Here is a 24,635-nt window from a genome sequence, read left to right as displayed (position 1 = left end):
TGACAAACACCAATTTTGATCATTGAGAAGCTTAATATTCCCTTTACAGCACAACGTAATTAAAACGTTAAGCTGACTTTACAGAGTTATCTCCCTGTAGTGTTAGGTACCACCTTAACTTGAACATTCCGAAAATAAAAGCCATCTGAAGTCATCAAAAAGAGAACAATTTATAAGAAAATATTTTTCTTCTGATTCAGCACAATTGTTTTTACAAAGCTCACATAGTCTGTTATGACCTGGATAGGCGGCCTGGCATACCTTACAGTTTCGATGGCTTGCGGTAGTGGTCCATTGCGGAACAGAGCCATAACACGTTTATGTTGTCTAAGTATTAACAGTGCGACTAAAGTTTAACATTTCGTTCCTGTTTAAATTGTCTATAAGTGCGTATAAAAAAGAAGATGTGGTAGGATTGCCAATGAGACAACTGTCCACAAGAGACCAAAATGACACAAAAATTAACAACTATAGGTCACCGTACGGCCTTCAACAATGAGCAAGGCCCATCCCGCATAGTCAGCTATAAAAGGCCCCTAAATGACAATGAAAAACAATTCATACGAGAAAACTAACGGCCTTATTAATATATAAAAAAAATGAACGAAAAACAAATATGTAACACATAAAAAACCACTGAATTACATGCTCCTGACTTGGTACAGGCACATACATACATAATGTTGCTTGGTTAAACATTTTAGCGGGATCCCAACCCTCCCTAAACTGGGTATAACAGTACAACATAAGAACTAACTATAAAAATCAGTTGAAAATGGCTTAATTCATCAGATGGACAAAAGTACAAGTGGACGTGGCTGGGTACATCCCGACAACAAAAAGACACTAGGAACAGATCTGAGAGTACACGCAGTTATCTGACAGCTAGTTCAAAGCCACTAACAACTTATTATAATAAATACATCATGCATCTAAGACTAAATTATTAATCCGTACACATCCAACATGCAATGGATTTAGCGTAAAGACGTCATAAACAGTCAGAGAAAAAACAGGACCTTGTGAAGTTTATTTCCGTGTTGGTGTCCACGGTCATTAAAAGGTTAGGTATATCATTCATGATTGTCAAGACAATGGATCATCGCAGTCACAGTTTTCATAACGTGTTTTGTATTCAAAGTAACATAACTCATATCTTGATTTACATTTAACATGTTTAATAAATTAACTGTTTTATTCACCTCAAAATTCCATCCTTTTTCCATGTTGATGCCTAACGCCAAACCTTAAATATTTTCCTGTTTTGGTCTATCCGTGCTAACTTACATTAAAGTCTTAAACAAGAAATACTTTGCTTACTGCAACAAGAAAGCCTCTCCATATCACCACGTGTCGAAATATTTAACGTATTTTTATCAACAGACAAAAAGTATTTACACACCTTATTTTGGACAGTGTTAATAACGCTATTTGATTTTCCCCCTATATGGCACTCCCGTACACCAACACTGGCTCCACCATTGAATTATATAGTTTTGTAAATACTTGTTAGACATACCGCCTGACGAAATAAATTTTTCGTTTGGTTTGATCAAATGTTAAGTGATCGTCTAACCATATTTCTAAATATTTATACGAATCCGTCATAAGAATGTCGTTGTTTTTAACATTTGAATTGGAAAGACGTCATGTTAAACAATTGAGATCCAAAATGTACCAGTTAAGTCTTTTCTAGAGTGGAACTGAAATAACAGACAATACAATGAACTTCAATGAGACGACAACCCCATAACACAGCGAATCGGTTAATAGATTTATATTAGTCAGCATAATTATGGTATACGGTGTTTTTAAGTAGGAAAAGAGAAAGAATAAAACTAAATGTTATATATCATTTTTCAAATACATTGGATTTTCTTTGTCTCAATCTAAAGAAGGCGAGCCTTCAAACTATATAATACTAAATAAATGGTGCAGTATTTAAGGCAAAATTTGACGTATTGGTTAAAAACTGTATTTCTATAATTCAACTTTCCTGGTTTTCCTGTATTAAATATGAATATTCATATAAAAAAATTAAAATATATTAGAATTGAATCTCTAACATGTCTAAGTTTTCCAATAATTTGAATTTCGTTTCTTTATATAAATCAAAGAAGATATTATTCTAAAATTGCCAAAGAGAAAACTCTCCACTAGAGACCAAATGACAAGTTCGAAACGCATACCGCATAGTAAGTTATAAAATATATGTATTCAAATAAGTTTTTATCGGATAATTGTATATGCATATGTATTTATTTGTGTGTTCTATTTATTGACAAGAAAAAATAGAAATCATCTTACGGAGTCACAATAATCCATCACCACCAGTACCACTTCCGAGACCGCCTCTCATCATAGCGGAAGGGGCGATAACTGGAATTGGTTGAGGTAAATAATGGATTGTTTCATCGACGTAACCCCCTCCCCCCTCTTTTTGCCATATCCGTGGTGACCTTCATTTCCATAACTAGAATATCCTCTTCCAGATCCACCATATCATGAGTAACTTCCCAAGTGTCTTACATTTCCGTAGCTTTGACCGTATCCACCATTCTCGTAGCTCTGACCTTATCCACCATTTTCGTAGCTTTGACCGTATCAACCATTTCCGTAGCTTTGACTGTATCCAACATTTCTGTAGCTATGACTGTATCCAACATTTCCCTAGCTTTGACTGTATCCAACATTTCCGTAGCTTTGACTGTATTCCTCTCCGAATCCGCCATTACTTCCGCCATAATAATCGGCGGCAAGAATTCCCTTCATGCCACAAAGGCAAACAAAGATGGCGACGGAAACAAGTTTCATTGTATAAAGGATATAAAAAAACATATTTTGACCCATAAATATCTTATGTAAATCAACAACAGAAAATAACTAAAAGTTAATATGTAGTATTATATCATCTTTTCTTTTTTCAAATTAAGGTTCATATAAGTGACGAAATCAGTGAACTATGTTTTCAACAGATGAGACAACTCGTAGTTTTTGGAAACTCTCTATATATTTCTATATCTTTTATCAACAATAATAAATGATTATATACCTATGTTATAGACAAATCATTATTTAGATATAAATAAACTTATTTAAATACAGATGCCCTTAGGGACAAATAAAAGACATTTTTTTATACCATGTAAAGGTATTATTTAGAACCAGAAAAAAATAAAAGGCTGTTTTTAATATCAAATACCGAATAATAATTATGAATATATATTAAAAAAATTGAACATAAAAAAAATTCTGAACTGTTAATTGTATTTCATTACCCATATCTTTGTATACTGCCATTATTATAATGGATCAAAATAAGGTTGACATGAAAAAGAACATTCAATAAAAATTCGTTCTAACAAATTAGCATACGAATAATTTAACTTCCTATTTGTTGAAATTACTTGTGCAGTCAGTAAAGACATACATACCTTATTAGATACTAATTTGAAAAATATATAAGATTTACATTTCAATTATTATGTGCAAGTCTTACATAAATGCTCATTGCTTCGACTAAACACTCATTTCCGGAATTAAATTGAACGTTTTATTCAGTGTCATTTTAAAGTTTGGTTAATAATTTGAATTAATTTATCTACATTGACATCAATTATGTCAAATTAAAGTAAAGCTTTCTAAAAAAAATATCACTTATTATTTTTTTTCAAATCATTAATCTAATTTTGAAATGACACTCATATGTTATGCCAGTGGCATAAATAAACTGATTTGTAATTCTCTTTTGTCGCCGAACCAGGCGCGTGTACCACCATACCCGTAGCCAGGGGGGTTCGGGGGGTTCGGACGAACCCCCCTCCCCCTGGAAAACAAATAAGCACTGTTAAAGTCAATGTTCTGTTGGAATTGTGACTGTTAAAGTCGAGTTTGTGAGTCCAACGAACCCCCCTTTGGAAATTCCTGTCTACGGGCCTGACCACACATACAATGCAATTGATAACCACGCATAAAGTAGTATATTTATTTTTATGAAACCATGTTTTTTATATTTTTCTGTTATTAACATAAATAGATTGATTTTTTATTTTGTCTGGAGGGTTTTGTAAATGGATATTTGGGCCTCATTCTAACTAGTCCAAAACAGAATGAAATAAAATTGAGAATGAAAATGGGGAATGTGTCAAAGAGACCACAACCCGATCATAGAACAGACAACAGCAACAAACATTTCGCATAACAAAATGCAAAAAAGTATATTGTTGAAAAGTGAATATATAACCGACACTTGCAACCATTTGCTCAGAAAAGCGATCATCCATCCCTTCCATAGAATAACAAATTTTCGCCCCCTAAATCTAAATTTTGATAAAGGAATAATACACTTACAATGGACGGATCAAACATTTTAGCAAATGAAACAAACTTTAGAATTTGCAACAAGTAAACTTGATAAATAAATTGATTAATCAAAAGGAAAATAAAGTAGATTTAAAACATGAAAAATCGGCATTAATTTAGCCAAATAAAGTAAGGTTTTCTAATAAAAGATAAAACTGATCATTTCGTCAAATTATTAGACAACTTTAAAATAACACTCAATAAAAAGTTCAATTTAATTCCGGAAATGAATGAAAAGACGATGAATTCAGCTTTTATGTCTGATTATCATAAAACAAATGCAATATATATATACCTATTTGTTTTTCAAATAAGAATATTATCTAATAAGTTATGTATGCATGTATGTCTACTGACAGTACAAGTAATAATACAGAATATCTACAAAAAGGAAGTTAATCCTAGTATAAAATGATTGTCAGGCTTACTTGGAATTACTTATCTTTTGAAACACAGAGAAGTCAGGTAAACTTATTTGTATACTTTCGTGAGAACGAATCTTTATTGAATATTTATTTATATTTCAACGTTTTATGGTTCATTATACATCTTATATTAATGGTAAGAAACAAAGATAAAACCTAATGAAATACTATTATACTAGTTCCGATTTTTTTTTTATGTCCAATCTTTTTAATATAAAACAGATATACTCATAATTATTATTCGGTATTTTAATATAATACAAATATAGCCTTTGTATGAGGTCGATACAAGGATTTATTTACCTGAAAGAAGTATATTGACTGAGGACGAAGTCCGAGGTCGATATACTTCTTTGGGTCAAGATATCCTGTATTGACATCATACAAAGGCTAAATTTGTTATATCATCAATTTCCGACCATATTTGTATACAAATCGTAATTTGATTTTGTTGAAATTTTATAGATATTGTATTTTCTCCTTGACAATAACAAAATATTAGATGTTATTTCATTTACTTTTTTGTTTGTTTGGCATCTTATGTATTTAAAGAAATTTTTTTTCGTCAAATATTCGATCACAAATATCATTTGTTTTAAAAGGTCAACACTGAGTATCCTTTCATTCATTCCATGTCGTCACAAAGTATATCGGTTATTAGATATTCTAAAAAATATCTTCGAAAATATTGTTTAACATGTGACTATCCCTGAACGAATCAAATGAGTTAAAATATACAAAATAATAATATTTTTGTAATACTAAATAATATCGTTTATCAGTTAAAATAAATGTACTTTTTGAATTATCAAAACCAATTTAGATTATTACAAAAGTATTATTTAGGTTAAAATATAATTAGAATAAAACCATGTTATTTTCGTCTTTTCTTGTGGACAAACTACATATATAAAAAATAAAGTCGTCTATTATTTTTCCCGAAGGGCATTTAATTTGTATTTACAACAGATTATTTGAACATATCTATTTTTTTAACTAAATAATGATTTGTTTTTTTAAAGAATGGCTATTATTTATTTCGAATTTATAGAACCATAAAATTACCTGTTTACCCTTTACATTGAATAATCCTCGAAAAAGGTTTAATTTTTATAATCAGTTTTTATTGTTGATGAAATATATATATATATATATATCTCGAGTTACAAAAATCTAGGTGGACCAATTCAATGTAGAAATATAAAATGTTATCAAGCAAATTATTTTCATTATCAACACGTCATTCATTTGCTAAATAGTAAATTTTCCATAGTATATTTTTATATTGCAGAAGCTTGCAGTTGTAATATATATATATTTTCTACGGAAGACAATACTCACCTACATTCATGCAATAACACTTTTATTATATTGTATAGCAAAGATTGAAAAACTGTTGAAAACATAGTTCACTGTCTGATTTCATTACTAATTTGAACCTTATTTGCACAAGTAAAAGATGATATATTATCAAAAAAAATGCTATTTTTTAGTTAAGCTCCATATACTTTCCACTGCTGATTAAAATAGAATTAAAAATCCAAAATACGTAGTTAAGTATTTTTTTTTTAATTCTCAATAGAATGAAAATTGTCATCTCCACTGTCGCCATCTTGGTTTGCCTTTGTGGCATGAAGGGAATTCTTGCCGACGATTATTATAGCGGAAGTTACGGTGGAATCGGAGGAGGATACGGCCAAAGCTACGGAAATGGTGGATACGATCAAAGCTACGGCAGCAGTGGATACAGTAGCTACGGAAATAGCGGATACGGAAGTAGCTACGGAAATAGCGGATACGGAAGTAGCTACGGAAATGGTGGACACTTAGGAGGTTACTCCGGCTATGGAAAGGGCTATTCTGGTTACGGAAATGAAGGTCACCACGGATATGGCAAAAAGGGGGGTTACGTAGACGAAACAATCCATTATTTACCCCAACCAATTCCAATTATTGCTCCTTCTACTTTGATGGGAGGCGGAATCGGAGGTGGTATCGGTGGCGGTCTCGGAGGTGGTATTGGTGGTGATGGATTATCGTCAATCCGTAAGTTGATTTCTATCTTTTCGTGTCAATCAATAAAACAAAACAAAAATACATATGCATATACCCGTATACGCTAATGCAGTTGAGTTTCAAAATTGTTGTTAAATTTTATAAAAGTTGGTCTCTAATCCAGAGTTATCTCTTTGGCAATTTTAAAATAATATCTTCCTTTATTTATATAAAGAAATGAAATTCAAATTGTTTGAAAATTCAAAGAATCACTTTTAATATATTTTGAAATTTTTCATTATAATATTTGTATGTAATACTAGGCAATTAGAAACGTTGAACTATAGGAATACAGTTTTTAACCAACCAATCAAATTTCGCTTTATAATTTGCAGCATATAAGTATTATATAAAAAAGCTTCCCTGTTTTAGATTGAGACAAAGAAGCGCCAATGTATTTGAAAAGTAATATTAACCATGTAGGTCTATTCTTTCTGATTGTACTTAAAATATCAACGTATACAATAATTATGCTGACCTGTATAATAAAATTGAGAAAGGAAATGGTGAATATGTCAAAGCGACAACCACCCGACCATAGAGCAAACTACAGCCGAAGGCAACCAATGGGTCTTCAATGTAGCGAGAATTCCCGCACCCGTAGGTGTCCTTCAGCTGGCCCCTAAAATATGCATAATATTACAGTGATAATGGACGTCATACTAAACTCCGTATTATAAACATAAATCTATTTGCAAATTCTCTGTGTTATGAGTTTGCTGTCTTATTAACGTATATTGTATTGTCAATTATTCATTTCAGTTCCACTCCTTTTATTGGTACCATTCTTGTTCAATAACAACAACAACAATTAAACAGTTTAACATTATTATGGTAAGTGTATTCTACTTCTCAATATATACATTCATCAGCAATGAAAAAAATACAAGAAAGCTTATAATGAAACAATTATTTTCGCTTTTTTGTATCACAACCTCGGATATTTTCCTTAACTTTGTTTTTGGTTCCCTTGATACCTGGAATGGCCATATTCCTGTTGACGATTAATACAGAAGAATATTTTTTTTTACACATACACATAAGCATAGATCCTGCAGATGAATGATAAAGACACACACTTTGAAATGTGATCTAAAAAGGATGTCATAAGTTCTATGGAATGAGATATGCCAAAGTTTAAATTTAGTACGGTTGATGCGCGTTTTTTCGACACAAATTACCGTGACATTCCAATAAAAAATATGAAAAGTCATATTAATAGAGGTCAATACACGTATGTCTTTTAAAGTTCGATCCAATCAAAGCCTAATATTTTACTGTTAAATTATTTAAGAGAGCAAGAACACATGTGATTCGGTTTTTGTACCGTTTCATGATCTTTAGGATCAGATTCATTCAAGAAAGTAAAACGTGTGCCAAATAAGTGGCCGATGTCTACAGCCTGCATAACATTAGAAAATAGAAAGTCTTCTTATCTTTTTTGTAACTTTTAAATTATCATTTCAGAATTTCAAACCATATTTTAGAGAGAAGAGACAATACCTGAATAATCGTGTGAATGCAGTGAATGGAACAGTGTGATAAAGCTAACACGACAATTCCACAATGCTGAATGAATGTGAAAAGATTGCATTGTAATCTGTTGATTGTAGTGAGAAAAGATTTCATTGTAATCTATTGATTGTTAATTTATATTTGTTATTAAAAATTGTAAACAATAGTGCACATTGTTTATCATAACGATCCAACAAACTGTTTCAATTTCTAAAACTTCTTGTCGTCTGAAAAATAAACAGCGTTGGCACAAAACTTTGATTGGCCTTTTTACACCCGTTTTTAGATTTATGTGTAGAAGTGAGCTAACTTATATTTTACAAAAGTCTGTAGTAACGTTATTTATATTTAATTTCGTCAATTGATCCCGCGATCATTCTCTTTATATTTGTTCGTGAAGAGATCCATTTTGTTCTTATAAAGTAGTATTCATGAAAACATTATTTATAAGAACCCTTATGCATGTATGGTCCGTCACACTAGTACGCTGATGACGTTTTGTGTCTAATTTCATGTAATAAGCTAAGCAGTTGATTTGTGTCCTTAGATCTTGAAGGCTTCACATAGTACAACTAACCCTTGTCGATTTTGCTTGATAAGCGACTAGTGCGGATAAGTGCCGGCTTTTCATACAGCACAAATAATATAATTTTACATTTCCAATTTGCTTCACTTCTTATGTGATATGCCTTTGATCGTCAATAAAAAAAGGATTTTATGGTTCATAAGTCTATGTATTTATTTTGATTGAAATTTTAAGCAATTTTACTATTCATATGATTACATCACGATTAAATTGAAGGCGCATTAGCTGTCAAAACCCTGTTCACCGATTTGACTCAAATTCTCATTTTAGATTCAAAACCTACTAAAAGGTTTATCCAAATTACAATAAGTTTGAAATATACAGCTAGCAATGCATGCACTCGATAATATTCATCAGCATGTCTTGTTCATTTTAGTCTATCTGTCATCTTATAAAAATTTGGGAAGATTTCCGGTTACCTAATCTGACAAAAACATGAACATAAATATAGATAGATAGCAACCTCTAGCAATTGGACAGTTTTCTATGTCCATTTGATTTCATGTTATAGGTTTAAAAAATAAGTTAATTATCATTCGAACTTGTATAAGAATGATATTTTTGGTAGAATGAATCAGTCAACAAAATGATTAACCTTTCATGTTTCTTTCACTTTCAATGTTGACAATCCTTTCCTTTTAAAGGCTGAACCCGACTTTAACGTGTTTAAGTAATCTCTAGCTAATGGTATAGATTACAGCACATTTCAGTCAGTATGTAGCTAATGGTAATATCTTTGGTTAGCTTGCTTGTTAGCTGAACCATGAAGTCATTGTTAGGCAAGGTAAGCTTCTCTCCTTTTAAAGTAGCTTAGTCCTACAGAGAGATAGTTTGATAGTTTTTTTATCTGTTGGGCTAGTCTACTATTTAAGGAGGGAAGTTTACCTGACCTAACAATGACTTCACGGTTCAGCTAACAAGCAAGCTAACCAAAGATATTACCAATAGCTACAAACTGACTGAAATGTGCTGTAAAGGTCACACAAATACGGATTTAATAGAGTTAAATGAGTCACTTGCAATTGAATAATTTATCAGCGATGTTTCTTTGCTTTTTTTTTAGAAACATGAATCAAATTAGGTTTACTCTCTATAATGAATTTAATCCTTTTTGTCAAGTACACGTAAATTGTTACCCTCGACGTCAGTATCACCTCAACAACCCAGCGATAGTAATTCATACTTAACCAATTACAGTGTAAAATCTATGATATTGACGTTAGATACATGTACTTGAGTGTTGTACTGGGTTTTTTTTCAGTTGAAGCCCTTTATTAGACCTATACTTTCTTAATAGTATAATGTGATACATGTAGCATACATGTAACAAATTACCCTAGCATATAAATATGTAGTAATTACACATGTATCAGCATCGTGGAAATGCGCCAGAGAACAGAGCTATCATTTTGTATATTATATGTTATGACGATGCTATATTAACATGAGGGGATCACAAAAATATAAAACACTTGACACCATTTGCGAGTATGGTCTTGAAGAACAGATGATAGTCCGTCGGACGGGGACGATAAATGGCTGGCCCGTGTTAAGAGAGAGCCATATCTCTTGCACGTTAAAGACACCCTTGTAGATTTCGAAAAAGAGTAGGCTAATGCCGCTACAAGGCAGCACTCGCATCCGCAAAGTGGAAAGGGATTAATATAAGTTGTAAAACTTGTTTCCTAATCCACTGTAAATAAATATGTTTAAACTAAATATAAAACAAATCTGTAGAAAAACGGATCACGATAGCGAAAATGTGCCGATCACGAAGAACGAAAATAATAGTCGATCTGTATGTAAACTATATACAGGTATATGGGAAGATGTGGAATGAGTGCCAATGAGACAACTCTCCATCCAAATCACAATTATAGAATTAACCCGTTATAGGTCAAGGTACGGCAATCAACACGGAGCCTTGGCTCACACCGAACAACAAGCTATAAAGGGCCCCAAAAGTTATAAGTGTAAAACCATTCAGCTAGGAAAACCAATGATCTAATCTATATAAAAACGAGAAACATTTATGAACCACATAAACTAACGAAACCACTGAACATCAGATTCCTGACTTAGGACCTGTGCAAACATATATAGATATATAAGAAGATGTGGTATGAGTGCCAATTAGTCTGAATACGTGTCAATCAGTCTGCCTACCTGCAAACAGTATGTTCGTGAACACTAGTCTATTCACATGTCTACATGTATCAGTCGGTCTATAGGTCTACGTAATGTGTCATCATGTCCATCAGTCTGTCTACATGTTTACCCGTATGTAATTGCTTGTTTTTAAAAAAAAATTGTTTGATCGTCGAAATCTTCGATATGCTGACATTTACATGCATTCTTTTGACCTGAAAAACTTTTTTTATCCTAGGCGTTGTCAGTTTTCGAACTACGAGTTTGACTGTCCCCAGGTAAAAGGCGTCTTTTACTTTCATTTGTAGGGAACACTTTTTTTCATGTGGTTTTGTTTCAAGTAGTAGAATCTTCGATAACATTAAAGCTAAAAGAAATTCGTTTCATATGACTTTAAATAATTTTCAAGGAAGTAAGCTGTTTTGAAAGGAGGAGGACGAGTTCAGTATGGTACAGGATTGGAGAAAAGTTCGGTAACGCTGGAGTTCGCCGAGTTCGGTAACATTTCTGATCCCTACCCCTGTTCGGCAGGTTCGGTAACTTCGGTAACATTTCTGATCCCTACCCCTGTTCGGCAGGTTCGGTAACTTCGGTAACATTTCTGATCCCTACCCCTGTTCGGCAGGTTCGGTAACTTCGGTAACATTTCTGATCCCTACCCCTGTTCGGCAGGTTCGGTAACTTCGGTAACATTTCTTATCAGTACTCCTGTCTACATGTTTCATTACATTTCTGATTTCTGATCACTACCCCAGTTTGGCAGGTTCGGTAACTTCGGTAACATTTCATATCAGTACTCTTGTTATGCAAACATTCCTGATTTCTGAACTATACCCCAGTTCGGCAGGTTCGGTAACTTCGGTAACATTTCTTATCAGTACTCCTGTCTGCATGTTTCATTAAATTTCTGATTTCTGATCACTACTCCAGTTCGGCAGGTTCGGTAACTTCGGTAACATTTCATATCAGTACTCTTGTTATGCAAACATTTCTGATTTCTGAACTATACCCCAGTTCGGCAGGTTCGGTAACTTAGGTAACATTTCTTATCAGTACTCCTGTCTACATGTTTCATTACATTTCTGATTTCTGATCACTACCCCAGTTTGGCAGGTTCGGTAACTTCGGTAACATTTCATATCAGTACTCTTGTTATGCAAACATTCCTGATTTCTGAACTATACCCCAGTTCGGCAGGTTCGGTAACTTCGGTAACATTTCTTATCAGTACTCCTGTCTGCATGTTTCATTACATTTCTGATTTCTGATCACTACCCCAGTTCGGCAGGTTCGGTAACTTCGGTAACATTTCATATCAGTACTCTTGTTATGCAAACATTTCTGATTTCTGAACTATACCCCAGTTCGGCAGGTTCGGTAACTTCGGTAACCTTTCTAAGCAGTACTCCTGTCTGCATGTTTCATAACATTTCTGATTTCTGATCACTACCCCAGTTCGGCAGGTTCGGTTACTTCGGTAACATTTCATATCAGTACTCTTGTTATGCAAACATTTCTGATTTCTGAACTATACCCCTGTTAGGCAGGTTCGGTTACTTCGGTAATATTTCATATTACTCTGGTTATGCAAACATTTCTGATTTCTGAACTCTACCCAAGTTCGGCAGGTTCGGTAACATTTCTTATCAGTACCCTTGATATGCATTTTTGATAACATTGCTGATCCTGATCTATACCCCAGTTCGGTAGGTTCGGTAACTTCGGTAACATTTCATATCAGTACTCTTGCTATGCAAAATTTCTGATTTCTGATCTATACCCCAGTTTGGCAAGTTCGGTAACTTTGGTTACATTCCTTATCAGTACCCTGGTTTTGCAAACTTAACTGATGTTTTATTAATAAAACAAATAAAACAATATTAAAACAATCACATCAATAAATATTTTACCTTCTTCATTGAAAAATATCAAGTTGATAAAATGCAACCTATTCAAAAACTAAATAGTGCTATAGTATAAAACACTCAATAGCCCATAAATAGTTTTCAAAAAGGAAAACAAAAATCTTAAACATGTTAAAAAATAAGTGAAATAATTATACAGGGTTTGTCGTACAGGGTTGTTTTTTAGAACATAATTAAAAATTTATGTTTGGGGTTATTACTCAGGGATCTGTTACTGTTTTCCGGGTAAACTAACCATGTAAACCAATAAATAAGTTAAGTAAACAAGCCACTGTGGTTATTTATAAAATGTAAACTTATAATAGTTTGTTTACATATTATGAAATTTTTTTATTTTTTTAATCTGGACATTGATAAACAAATAGATATTATCTCAAATTCGCTTCTTAACGCTCAACAACAATCCATTACGTCAAAAATTACAAAGCTGAAAGGCCCTAAATGGAAAGCTACCCCTGAAGTTACAGTCTTACTCAGGATGTGTAAAGTTATTTACAACAAATGGGCAGACTTAGGGAAAACAATTGGCCATCCATTATCTCTTGAACAAAAAATCCATAAAAAAAGCTTCGTCAACGTCAGCGAATGGAACAAGCCATCGACAGAAATACCATCCATAATAAAATTATGAACACCTCTAGCTCACAAATGTTCCACGGACTCATCAGAAGAAATTTTGGTGATAACTCCCAATCTGCAATAAACTGTATAAAAACTGATGAAAATGAATACCTTTTTCTGGCTAAAGACCAAAGGAAAGCTTTCGCAAACTATTATGAAGATTTGAGTGCCCCTTAACCGGAACAATTTAATGATTTATATGTAAATTTATGCAAAATTCGTCAAAAAGAAATGTTGAAAACACTCGAAGACCAGGAAATACCGTCTGACTATTTTACATCAGCTGATATAATCAAAGCCATTGAAGAATTAAATATGAATAAAAGTCCTGATGAATTTGGATTATGTGCTGAACATCTCAAATTCTCCAAAAAATTAAATAGCTCCTTATCTTACAAAACTTTTCAATAACATAATAGAAACTCTAAAGACTCCAGGCACTTTCAAGACTGGCATTCTCTTCCCCGTTTTAAAAAAGGACAAGGATCCCTCTGATGTCAACAGTTACCGTGGTATTACAGTAACCCCAGTCAGAGGAAAAGTTTTCGAATACTGCATTCTACCTAAACTCAATCTCCAAAACATTACGGACTTACAGTTTGGCTTCACTAAAGGCCTAAATCCTCTCATCTCTTGCTTCATTATATCGAAATCAAAATATGATCAAACAAGGAAAAACAGTGAATTTTATATGGGTTTCTTTGATGTTAAATCAGCCTTTGATGTGGTACAGCATGACATTATCCTAGATAAATTATTAGACTTAAATATTCCTTCTTTCCTTTGGCTGGTAATTAAAGATATACATTCTAATATCTCAACAAAAGTGAAATGGCAAGGCGATCTTAGTGAAAAATTTTCGGTCCACCAAGGTGTACGACAAGGTGGGATTTTGTCTACTGATCTCTACAAAATATTTGTACAAGACCTACTTTTAGAACTAGAAAGAAACTATCTAGGTTTAAATATTGGAAATATTTTTGTCGGTACTCCTACCTGCGCTGATGATATGGCTTTTATTGAAACAAATAGAGACAATCTTCAAATTATGCTCCACGTTTCGGAAAGATATTCTTAACAACATCACTACAAAATTCATCCTACAAAAACAAAAATTGTTACATGTGGAAAGGTTACAAATGCTGACTGGACTCTATACGATACTCCGGTTACAATATCAAAAGAAGCAACTCATTTAGGTAAAACTAAAAGTTAGAAAAAGGAAGGAGAAATAAATGTGGCCAATAGAATATACAGTGTATCTATATGAATGAATGAATGATTTATTATAGTGCAACCTGTATATATACAATAGATACATATCAATACAATATTACATTACAGCCAGACAGGTAGGCTTACGATGCACTGACAAATTAAAGTTCAAAATTTTGAAATATCTAAATGTATTTCCACGTTAAATTTTTGTATTATGTTTTATACAAAAGTCGTTATTAATTTATGTATAATTGCAATACAAAATGTACAAGTATTTTCTTATTCTTGTGTTTCTTTATAATAATGATTTGTCCGTGTGTTTATGTTGCAGTCTTGTTATTTGCTGCTCCATAGGCTTACATGCAGAACAGCAGATCTTTAAAAATAAATAATAAAAAATTGGTACATAAAAAGTTTCATGTTCGTATCATGTATGTACTAATGTGAAATTGTGATTACATCGAAAAAGAGTTGGTCATGCCGGCCACGAGGGAGAGATCCGTTTGCGCCAAAAATGCGTCCTTTTGCGCCACAACTTTTTTCTCCAATGCTACTTTTGCGCCAACTATTTTAAAATTACATGGTATCATTTGCGCCAAAAATAAAACATACGATTACGCAAAATAGAAAAAAAATCTTCCCTCCACTTTATTCTGACTTGAAAAAGGCAGTTTACACGGCAAATGTTTCCTTTTCTGAAACATTCGTTCTTCTTACTGTTGCTGCTTGGGTACATCCTAATTTAATGTATGTAGGGTATATCTTGTATCAATTATTCAGCAAAGCAATAAGTTTTCTTCTCTCTCTGTACATGGACTGTCTACTGCGTTTCAAGTCATTTCTCTCCAGATGCTTATCTTCACGGTGAAATATCTCCGACCATACAAAGCTTTTAAGCCAAAAATAAGAATAAATATTAATAATTACTATTTATGATATACATGTGTACAGGTAAATTGGCGCAAATGAGTTCCGATTATTGGCGCAAATGATACATTTGAAAAATAAAATTTGGAGCAAATGATACCCTTGAAAAACAGTAATTGGCGCAAAAGGATTACTGCCTGCCACGAAGCTATTTAAGAATAAAAAGATTCGTAACCCTGTAGTCAAAACATTTTTTTTCTACTTTCTGTTTGCTGTTTTACTAGACCGCATCACTTCCAGTAAACATAATATCCTTCCATTTTCCTGAATTGATATCCCCAAAAAGTTTTTGTGTCATATGCAAAAGTTTGTGATATTTCGCAAATGTTTGTGTTATTTCGCAAAGGTTTTTGTCATTTCGCAAAGGATTGTGTTGTTAAAGTTTGCTTTATTTATATTTAGCAAAGGCTTACACTATAATGCAAACATAGGAAAAAATGAAGGAAAAAAAAATAGTTTCATTGTGTGGCGCTAAGATCTAGAGCTACACATAATAATAACTATTGTTTCGATCTCCGATGTTAAAATGGATGATAAACTAGCCCTAACATATTCTTATCTTTTGAATTTTAGAAAAATAACAGGATTTTCTAAAACATTCTCATGCACAGTCATTATTGTATTGTAAAACTTATTTGGATATTTTAAAATTTAAAGAAATAAAATGGTTCAATGCCTTGGATGATTAAAAGTGTTCTTTTAGATATTTCAACATAATTAATTATTGACAAAATATCATTGATAAAAATATTTCTGTTATTTTATCAAAATACTACATGATAATTATCTGCAATAAGTAATAAAAGGAGTTGACCGAAAGACATGTTTTAAAGTCTGTAATATAACTTTATATAAATATACATAATCCCGCAAAAAGGAAGTTATTCTGACAGAAAAAGGTGTCGCTTATGACCGATAATCATTTCTTGGAAAAACAGTTATCGTACCAGGTAGGCAAATCGTTTTCTAATTTGATTCATAGGTGTTTTTTGTTTCTTGTTTTTATATGGATTTGAAACTTTCCCATTTGAATGGTTTTAAACTAGTAATTTGGGGTCCTTTATACATGTACATGTGTTTGCTGTTCAGTGTTAGCCAAGACTCCGCGTTGAAGACCATACTTTGACTTATAATGGTTTTCTTTTCAAATTGTGACTTGGATGGAGAGTAACTGTTGTCCAATGGGCACTCATACCACATCGTCTTATATATATTGACCTTTTTTTGTAATTTTAAAAACACTTTGTAAATAATCACAGTCTGTCAGGATAACGAAAAGTCCCGAGATCTTATAGTACAATTTAAGTAAAAATGTTAGTATTAATAAAATGTGGTATGGTTACAACCTTACCTACTATGGAAAAGAAAATACGTATTATGAGTTTTTACTTATTAATATTTTTTGGGGCTTCTCTGATTATTTATTTTTGTGATTGCTACGAATTTCTGTATTCATTGACAACTTTTTTCCTATTATGGACGTGCCTTGTTAGAGGGATTTAGCTAGTATAACATAACATATGAACTCGGGGGCATTATTTTCTATGTTTGTTTAATATTTTTTGACTTTTTTTATCTTTATTTTGATAGTATTGATTTTCATTTTGTTATCTTTACAACCAATATTCCAACAGCATAAATAAAATATTATAAGAATATAAAATAAAAATTTGTGCACAGAAAGGTATGAATGTAACTTATAAATGCGATGGTATATGTCATTAGAGATTTAGCTTGATATTGCAAATATTTAAAGATAAGTCAATATATGTCAAATCTAAATCAACAAACAAAACTTGGACAAAGATACAGTCGTATTGTTTATTTTCTTTGTTAACATCTTCTGGCATCAGACTCATACTTCTCTTGAAATGAATTTGAATGTGCGTATTGTTATGCATTTACTTTTCTACATTGGCTAGGGGTATAGGGGAGGGTTGAGATCTCATTTTAGTTTTTTGTTTACAATTTGGAGTTTAGTATGGCGTTCATTATCACTGAACTAGTATATATTTTTTTTTTGGGGGGGGGGCAGCTGATGGACGCCTCCGGGTGCGGGAATTTCTCGCTACATTGAAGACCTGTTGTTGACCTTCTGCTGTTGGCTTTTCCATGCTCGGGTTGTTGTTTCTTTGACACATTTCCCATTTCCATTCTCATTTTTAGTAGTATCCGGTAACATGCAAAAGTGCAATCATATCGATAGACCTAGTGACTTCAAACACGTTAATTAAGGATGTTCGGTACTCTTTTTTATTTTACTTGTTGTCAGATATTTGGAATCCTCTAGTATTATGCATCTAGTGCCAATATATATTTTGCCCGTTAATTCCATTTTTCTTTTCATCAATATATTAGTTTAAAAAGCGTTCTTTTTTTTATCGAAAATCTTGTAAATCCTTGTATTTTTTTCACAGTTTTTAAAAGAAAATTACAAATGTTAAGTATGAAAAATCTAGAGACAATAATTTCTCGCCAAATGTTCAATTGATTATATCTCGAAAAAAAGTTCACGGACCTTTCTTTTTTTATTGCTTTTTAAGTTCCGTTCTTCATATACTGTTAATTAATGGATTTTGTCAGTCTTTTAAAACGGTTGTTATTTTGAAACAAAAGCGAACATCCTTAACGCCTGCGTCACACTGTCCAGATTTGTATATACATGTACGATGGACACCCGAATGCGAAAATTGTAAGTTCGTACGAAGTTGGTCCCGATCTCGTTTAAATACCAAAAAAGTGACCGAAGCAAGTACGATAAATAACGAAGTCTATACGATGGTGCCGAAATTATATACGATAGCAAAAGATGGACATACAGTTGGGTGCAGACCAAGCATTACATATAGTAAACGCAAATTAACGCGGCGCGTGCACATATTTCGTTAGTTAACTTTAAACTTCGCGTTTACTAGTAAACCCGTGTTTACTTCATTTACGTTAACGCGGTCAAAATGGAAATTTCTAATGTCTACTCGAGTTAACACGCATTTACTCTGTGTCCGTTTTGTCAGTAGAAGACGGCCGTTTACCTCAGATTTTACAAGTTTAATTTAACGTGCACGAATAAACGGGCGTTTACCAGAGATTTCTCAATTGTAATGTACGTGCACTTGAAAGTAAACGCGCGTTTACTTTTCGCGTTAACTAATTGTGTATAACATAAAATGATCGTCGTGTGCATTCATACATTTATTAATGTTGTTTTAATGATTTTATATTTTACGTATATGTGTTTTGAACTTTAACATTCAAAAACACTTTTTTATTAGAAATATCAACATTTATTAATTGCAAAAAAAGTCAGTTCCAAAAACTTTCAACAGCGGATTTTCTATTTCATCTGTTCAAAATTGACATGTACAAATATCGACTCACGAATGTAAACTGAAAGTCTCGTAGGTTTTACAGTTCCAGGACGAATTTCAATTTTGTTCTTTTCTGCAATGATTAATTTTTAATAAATTATTTAAAGAGGTGTCATTTCATTAAATGCAATCGTCAATATGTAGATCGAAAATGGACAGATGGATATTTTGATGTACCTTACCATGTGATATATTAGGTCAGTGTATCCAGAATACGAGGACAATCTGCGTTTACGCGCGTTTACTACAAACAGTAAACGGGCGTTTACTTATTTTTTCAAAAATATAAGACACGCCTTTTTTGCGTTAACACGAAGTGAACGCGAAAGTAAACGCCCGTTAACTCTTTACACAAGTAAAAGACGCGCGGTTTTCGCGTTAACGCGGAGGTAAACGCGAAAGTAAACGCCCGTTTACTCTTTACACAATTAAAAGACGCGCGGTTTTCGCGTTAACGCGGAGGTAAACGCGAAAGTAAACGCCCGTTTACTCTTTACACAATTAAAAGACGCGCGGTTTTCGCGTTAACGCGGAGGTAAACGCGAAAGTAAACGCCCGTTTAATATTTATGTTTACTAAAATTTCGGAGTTAACGCAGAGTTAACGCAGCGTTTACATGAAGTGCACGCGAGTAAACGCCGCGTTAACTTTTTATGCCCGTTTTCATGTAAAACTTGGTCTGCACCCACCTGTACGAAAGTTAACTGAAGACGGGTATGTAAGCTTCATATATCAGCCGAAGCCTACACGATGGATCACGAAGGCTACACGATGGATAACGATGATGGCGCGATGGCCATACGATGTCTAAAAGACGCGGTGTACAGCTTACGATGCATCAAAATTAAATGCCGAAGGCATCACGCGTTTTAAATTGTTTGATCAATATTGAATATATATTATATTGTACATTTCATTTTTGGTTTAATCATAAGACGGACGACCGTGGGCTTGAAGGGTAAAACTTGACTCTGAGTCTCTGCATATAATGCAACCAAAATCAGGGAGAGGGAGAGGAAGGGGAAAAAGGAGGGGTATGAGTCTAGCAGGAAAGTACAAGACCAAAAGAAAAATAGATATAGAAGGGGAAGTTCGGAATCGGATACCCATAGCACAGAGAAAAAGAGACAAAAACTGGAAGTTCGATCGAAACTGAACAAGAAATCAATAAACAGGACCCAGAGCGACAAAAGACGTAACAACAGGCGTCGACGCCTCTATAACCCCGTGAACTTGCGGCATGAGTCCGTGAAGTTCGACACGGGTTACATTAAAGTCTGTAGGTCTATAATCGACACTATGGCTGCTTTAAACGCAAGACCGTATAAAAATATATACAAATTTATTAACACAAGTTTACAGTTCGAAAGCTAGGGGAAGACCCCCCAAGCAACAGTTTACAAAACATAAATTAAGTCAAAGATAAGGGTATTAAAACATTATAAAAGGTTCTCATAAAATATAAATACAATTGTCCAATGTTATGTAATGATAATAGGATTATTGTCCTCCGGCTGAACTTAGTAAAATAGCGATAATTGCTTTTGTAGTTCAAGTGCTAGATACATGTATTATCTCGCACTTTTGACATCCTTCGGATTAAGTTGTAAAATAGTAAATCTATAATCTCTTTGGATATTTGAAATACGAAACATTATATTTAAGAATAAAACAAGAAATATTCTGCTAAAACTAAAACGAGAAATAATCAATTAAAAGCGAAAGTTCATATAAATATTCAAAACGAGAGTTCATATAACTATTCAAAACGAGAGTTCATATACATATTCAATTCAAAACGAGAGTTCCTAAAAAGCACTTTGCAAATTATAGTAAAAGTTCCCAATGTCACTTTTCTTCCGGTTATATTCTCCACTACTTCCCCGAAGTGCTCGTCCCGAGCACAAATTGCTACATTTTGTATTTAAGTTTGAAATGTTATTTCATCTATGAATAATTTGTCTTTGGGTAAATCGTCTTTGGGTAAATCGTCTTTGGGTAATTCGTCTTTGGGTAATTCATCTATGGGTAATACGTCTTTGGGTAAATCGTCTTTAGGTAAATCATCTTTTGGTAATTCGTCTTTGGGTAATTCGTCTATGGGTAATTCATCTATGGGTAATTGTCTTTGGGTAATTCGTCTACATGGTTAATTCGTCTATGGGTGATTCGACTATGGGTAATTCCTCTTTCTGGTTCCTGAAAGTGTGTACATACTGAAAACATCACGAACATAGAAAATGCACATATATTGGACCTTTTTTTTTAATATACACAGGGGGTATGAGAATGGGACATTAAAAATATCTAAATACTCTGAGGAGAGGGACTACAACAAATATACTTAATTATTTGAGGAGTGGGACTACTGACATAAATATACTAAAACGCTCTGAGTAGGGGACTACTGACATAAATATACTAACGCTCTGAGTAGGGAGACTACTGACATAAATAAAATAAATATAATAACGCTCTGAGGAGGGGAACTACTGATATAAGTATACTGTACTCTAAGGAGGGGGACTACTGACATAAGTATACTATACTCTGAGGAGGGGGACTACTGATATAAGTATACTGTACTCTAAGGAGGGGGACTACTGACATAAGTATACTATACTCTGAGGAGGGGGACTTCTGACATAAGTGAACATTGAGGAGCGGGACTCCTGATCTAAATATACTAAAACACTCTGAGTCATAGGGGGATTCCTGACATAAACATACTAAAACACGATGAGGAGGGGGACTCCTGACATAAATATACTATGATATATATTTCAACTTCACAACTCAAAAGAACATGGCTCTATTATATGTATAGATATATAAAAAACGAAGGGGATGCTTTTATAATAATCATAAAAGTAGGACTAAATATTCTGAGTATTCAATGAATTGCGAAAAAGGGGGGGAGGCAATAATAAGCATTGGATGGTTTAGGATTCTAACATACTACACTAGACTGTCTTGAAGATTTTCGAAAACACTATCAAGAATTTGAACAGATTAACAGATTATCAGTGGATATATCTACCTTGTAAGCAGGTTTTGATCAAACATAACAAAGCATTTTTCTGACATGTAGTATACAGGTCGTCACTCCTGTACACCCATGGAAACAAGAACACAAGATAGGTGACGAGTCCATCTTGCACTCCTGTTTCAGACCAAAATTGTATTCCAAAATGATTTTGTTATACCACTGATAATCTATGTATTCATACGGAAGCTCATACGTGTAAATTCAACTACCTATAGCATGGTACGTGAAATGATACAAAATAATAACGACAACTAAACAATAATTGTGGTTATTTGGTATACTATAGTCAGTGATCTTTGTTCAAAATTACAACCTTTACTTGTGTAATACACTAGGTTCTAGGATACAACAAGGATACACAGACTTTAGCTAAATGTATTGGTGATTTTCTTACTGCCAGTGACAAATATCTCAGGAAAAAAATGGATATTCATCTAAGAATAATAAGGTGTTCTTAATAAAAAAAAAGATTGTGAATGTGAAAATGACAAACAAAAAAAATACATTTTTCATGTAGTTGATTATCTAGATTTGATTAAAACCACTGAAAAAAAACTTGGTCTGGTTTATTATTAAAGTTATCCATGTCGTTTTCGCTTTCTTTTACTTTGACTCTGAGCATGAAAGTGTTGGATTAAATTAGTATGTATGTTGTTTGATGGTTCCCATGTATTTTGTGAACTACTATAACCTCGCCATTTAATAAGGTACTGTTTAATGTTGCCTCGTTTTCTACACTTAAGTATTCTTTCGACATCATATATGTCCTGTTGGGGGTTTGGATTTTGTGACGGTTGCGTATCTTTGTGTAATTGTGTTGGAACATTTTGATTATTTTTCCCTACTTGATTTTGTGTGTGGTTAATGATTGTGTCATTGACTCTGTCAAGGATTTCAGGCATGTCCATTAGTTCCTCTGGGTTTAGGTCTTGATCCTCATCTACTTCATCGGGTGGGTTTGTGGGGCGATTCTTGGGGTCGAGAAACTTCTTCAATCGATTTGCGTGCACTGGAGCCTTCAATATTTTATCGTCAGACGCTTTGCGCAAACGGTAAGTATATTCGCCTATGTGTTCTGCAATGTAATATGGTCCAGTCCATTTTCGTTGGAGCTTGGGAGACAAGCCTACCGGTGTGCGTGTACAATAAAGCCATACTTTGTCTAATATATAAAAACTTGGTTCTTCCACCTTTTTGTCGTGTTGCGTTTTATACTTCTGTTGTGCAGCTTCAATATTTGTCTTGGCTATTTTTCTGGCGTGGATGAGATTATCAACGATCAATTTAAATGCAGACTCTGCATCTTTGCTTAGACCTTTTGTGGATTCTGGAATCAATGCAATATCTATGGGATTGCGAGGCTCTCTTCCAAAGACCAAATAATATGGACTATATTGTGTGGACTCGGTTTGTATTGTGTTTCTGAAAGACATCATGACGCCTTGTAAATAGTCGGGCCAACTCGACTGGTTGTCATGACAATACATTCGCAGAGATGTTGCTAATGTACGATTCTGTCGTTCGGTTGCTGCATTGCATTCTGGGTGATAGGATGACGTATTGAGCTTGGTGATCTGGAAAATTTTGCAGATTTCTTTCACGAGGTTTGAAGTGAAATTTTTCCCTAAATCTGTAAGAATTTGTCTACAAGGACCATATCGACATATAATTTCGTTGTATAAGATTCTTGCCGTTTCTACGGCTCCTCCTGTTTTAAGTGGAAAGGCTTCACACCATTTAGAGAACGGACATACAACTAGTAAGATTTGGTTGAATCCACCTGCTGACTTTGGTAAATTGCAAAGAATGTCCATGTATATTCTTTCAAATACCCCAGTTGCCGGAAGAGGCTGTAAGGGTGCTCTCTTAGAGTGCGGATTAGTCTTGCCTTGTTGACATTCAATACAGGTTTTCACATAATCTTCAATGTCTGAGTACATTCTCTTCCAGTAATACTTCATTCGGATGTTGTTGTAAGTTCTGTCAATACCGGGGTGCGCTGCAATAATTGCATCATGGTACGATAAAAGTACGTCGTTTTGTAATGCCTTTGGTATAACTAATTGTTTGATGACCCTATCTGATAAGTGTCCTTTCCCTCTAGGATAGTAATGGTGAAACAGTATACCATTAGAAACAACGTAGTGATTTGACTCACGGACTATAACATCAGCTTTCTTTCTGTCTTGGGGTAACTTGTTTTGTTCAATGTATTGTAGCATTTGTCCTGCTTCTTCGTCTTCCTTTTGAGCTGCTTGGATTCTACCCTGGGTAAGATTTGTGGTTTCGATCATCATGAGTAATGGATCTGCATTACGATATTGATTATCTGCTTCAGTTAGTGCCTTAATTGCTGATACTGATTCATGTTTTGATTCGTCTAAGTGCTTTGACTGGACCGGCTGGATGACTGAACTGTGTTGATTGGTTTCTTTT

General features: G+C 33.6%; 1 protein-coding gene across 1 annotated transcript; it reads left to right on the top strand.

Annotated features, from left to right (window-relative positions):
- Positions 1-4,763: 4,763 nt before the first annotated feature.
- Positions 4,764-8,523, top strand: LOC134693966 (peroxisomal membrane protein PEX13-like). The gene is made up of 4 exons (XM_063554945.1): positions 4,764-4,827; positions 6,370-6,833; positions 7,605-7,676; positions 8,310-8,523. The coding sequence occupies exons 2-3, from the start codon at positions 6,371-6,373 to the stop codon at positions 7,655-7,657; spliced, it is 516 nt and encodes a 171-aa protein (XP_063411015.1). The 5' UTR covers positions 4,764-4,827; position 6,370; the 3' UTR covers positions 7,658-7,676; positions 8,310-8,523.
- Positions 8,524-24,635: the final 16,112 nt, after the last annotated feature.

Source organism: Mytilus trossulus, chromosome 13 (assembly GCF_036588685.1).
Source record: "Mytilus trossulus isolate FHL-02 chromosome 13, PNRI_Mtr1.1.1.hap1, whole genome shotgun sequence".
Taxonomy (NCBI): Eukaryota; Metazoa; Mollusca; class Bivalvia; order Mytilida; family Mytilidae; genus Mytilus; species Mytilus trossulus.
The sequence above is the reverse complement of the archived record's forward strand: the minus strand, read 5'-3'. Positions and strand labels throughout refer to the sequence as shown.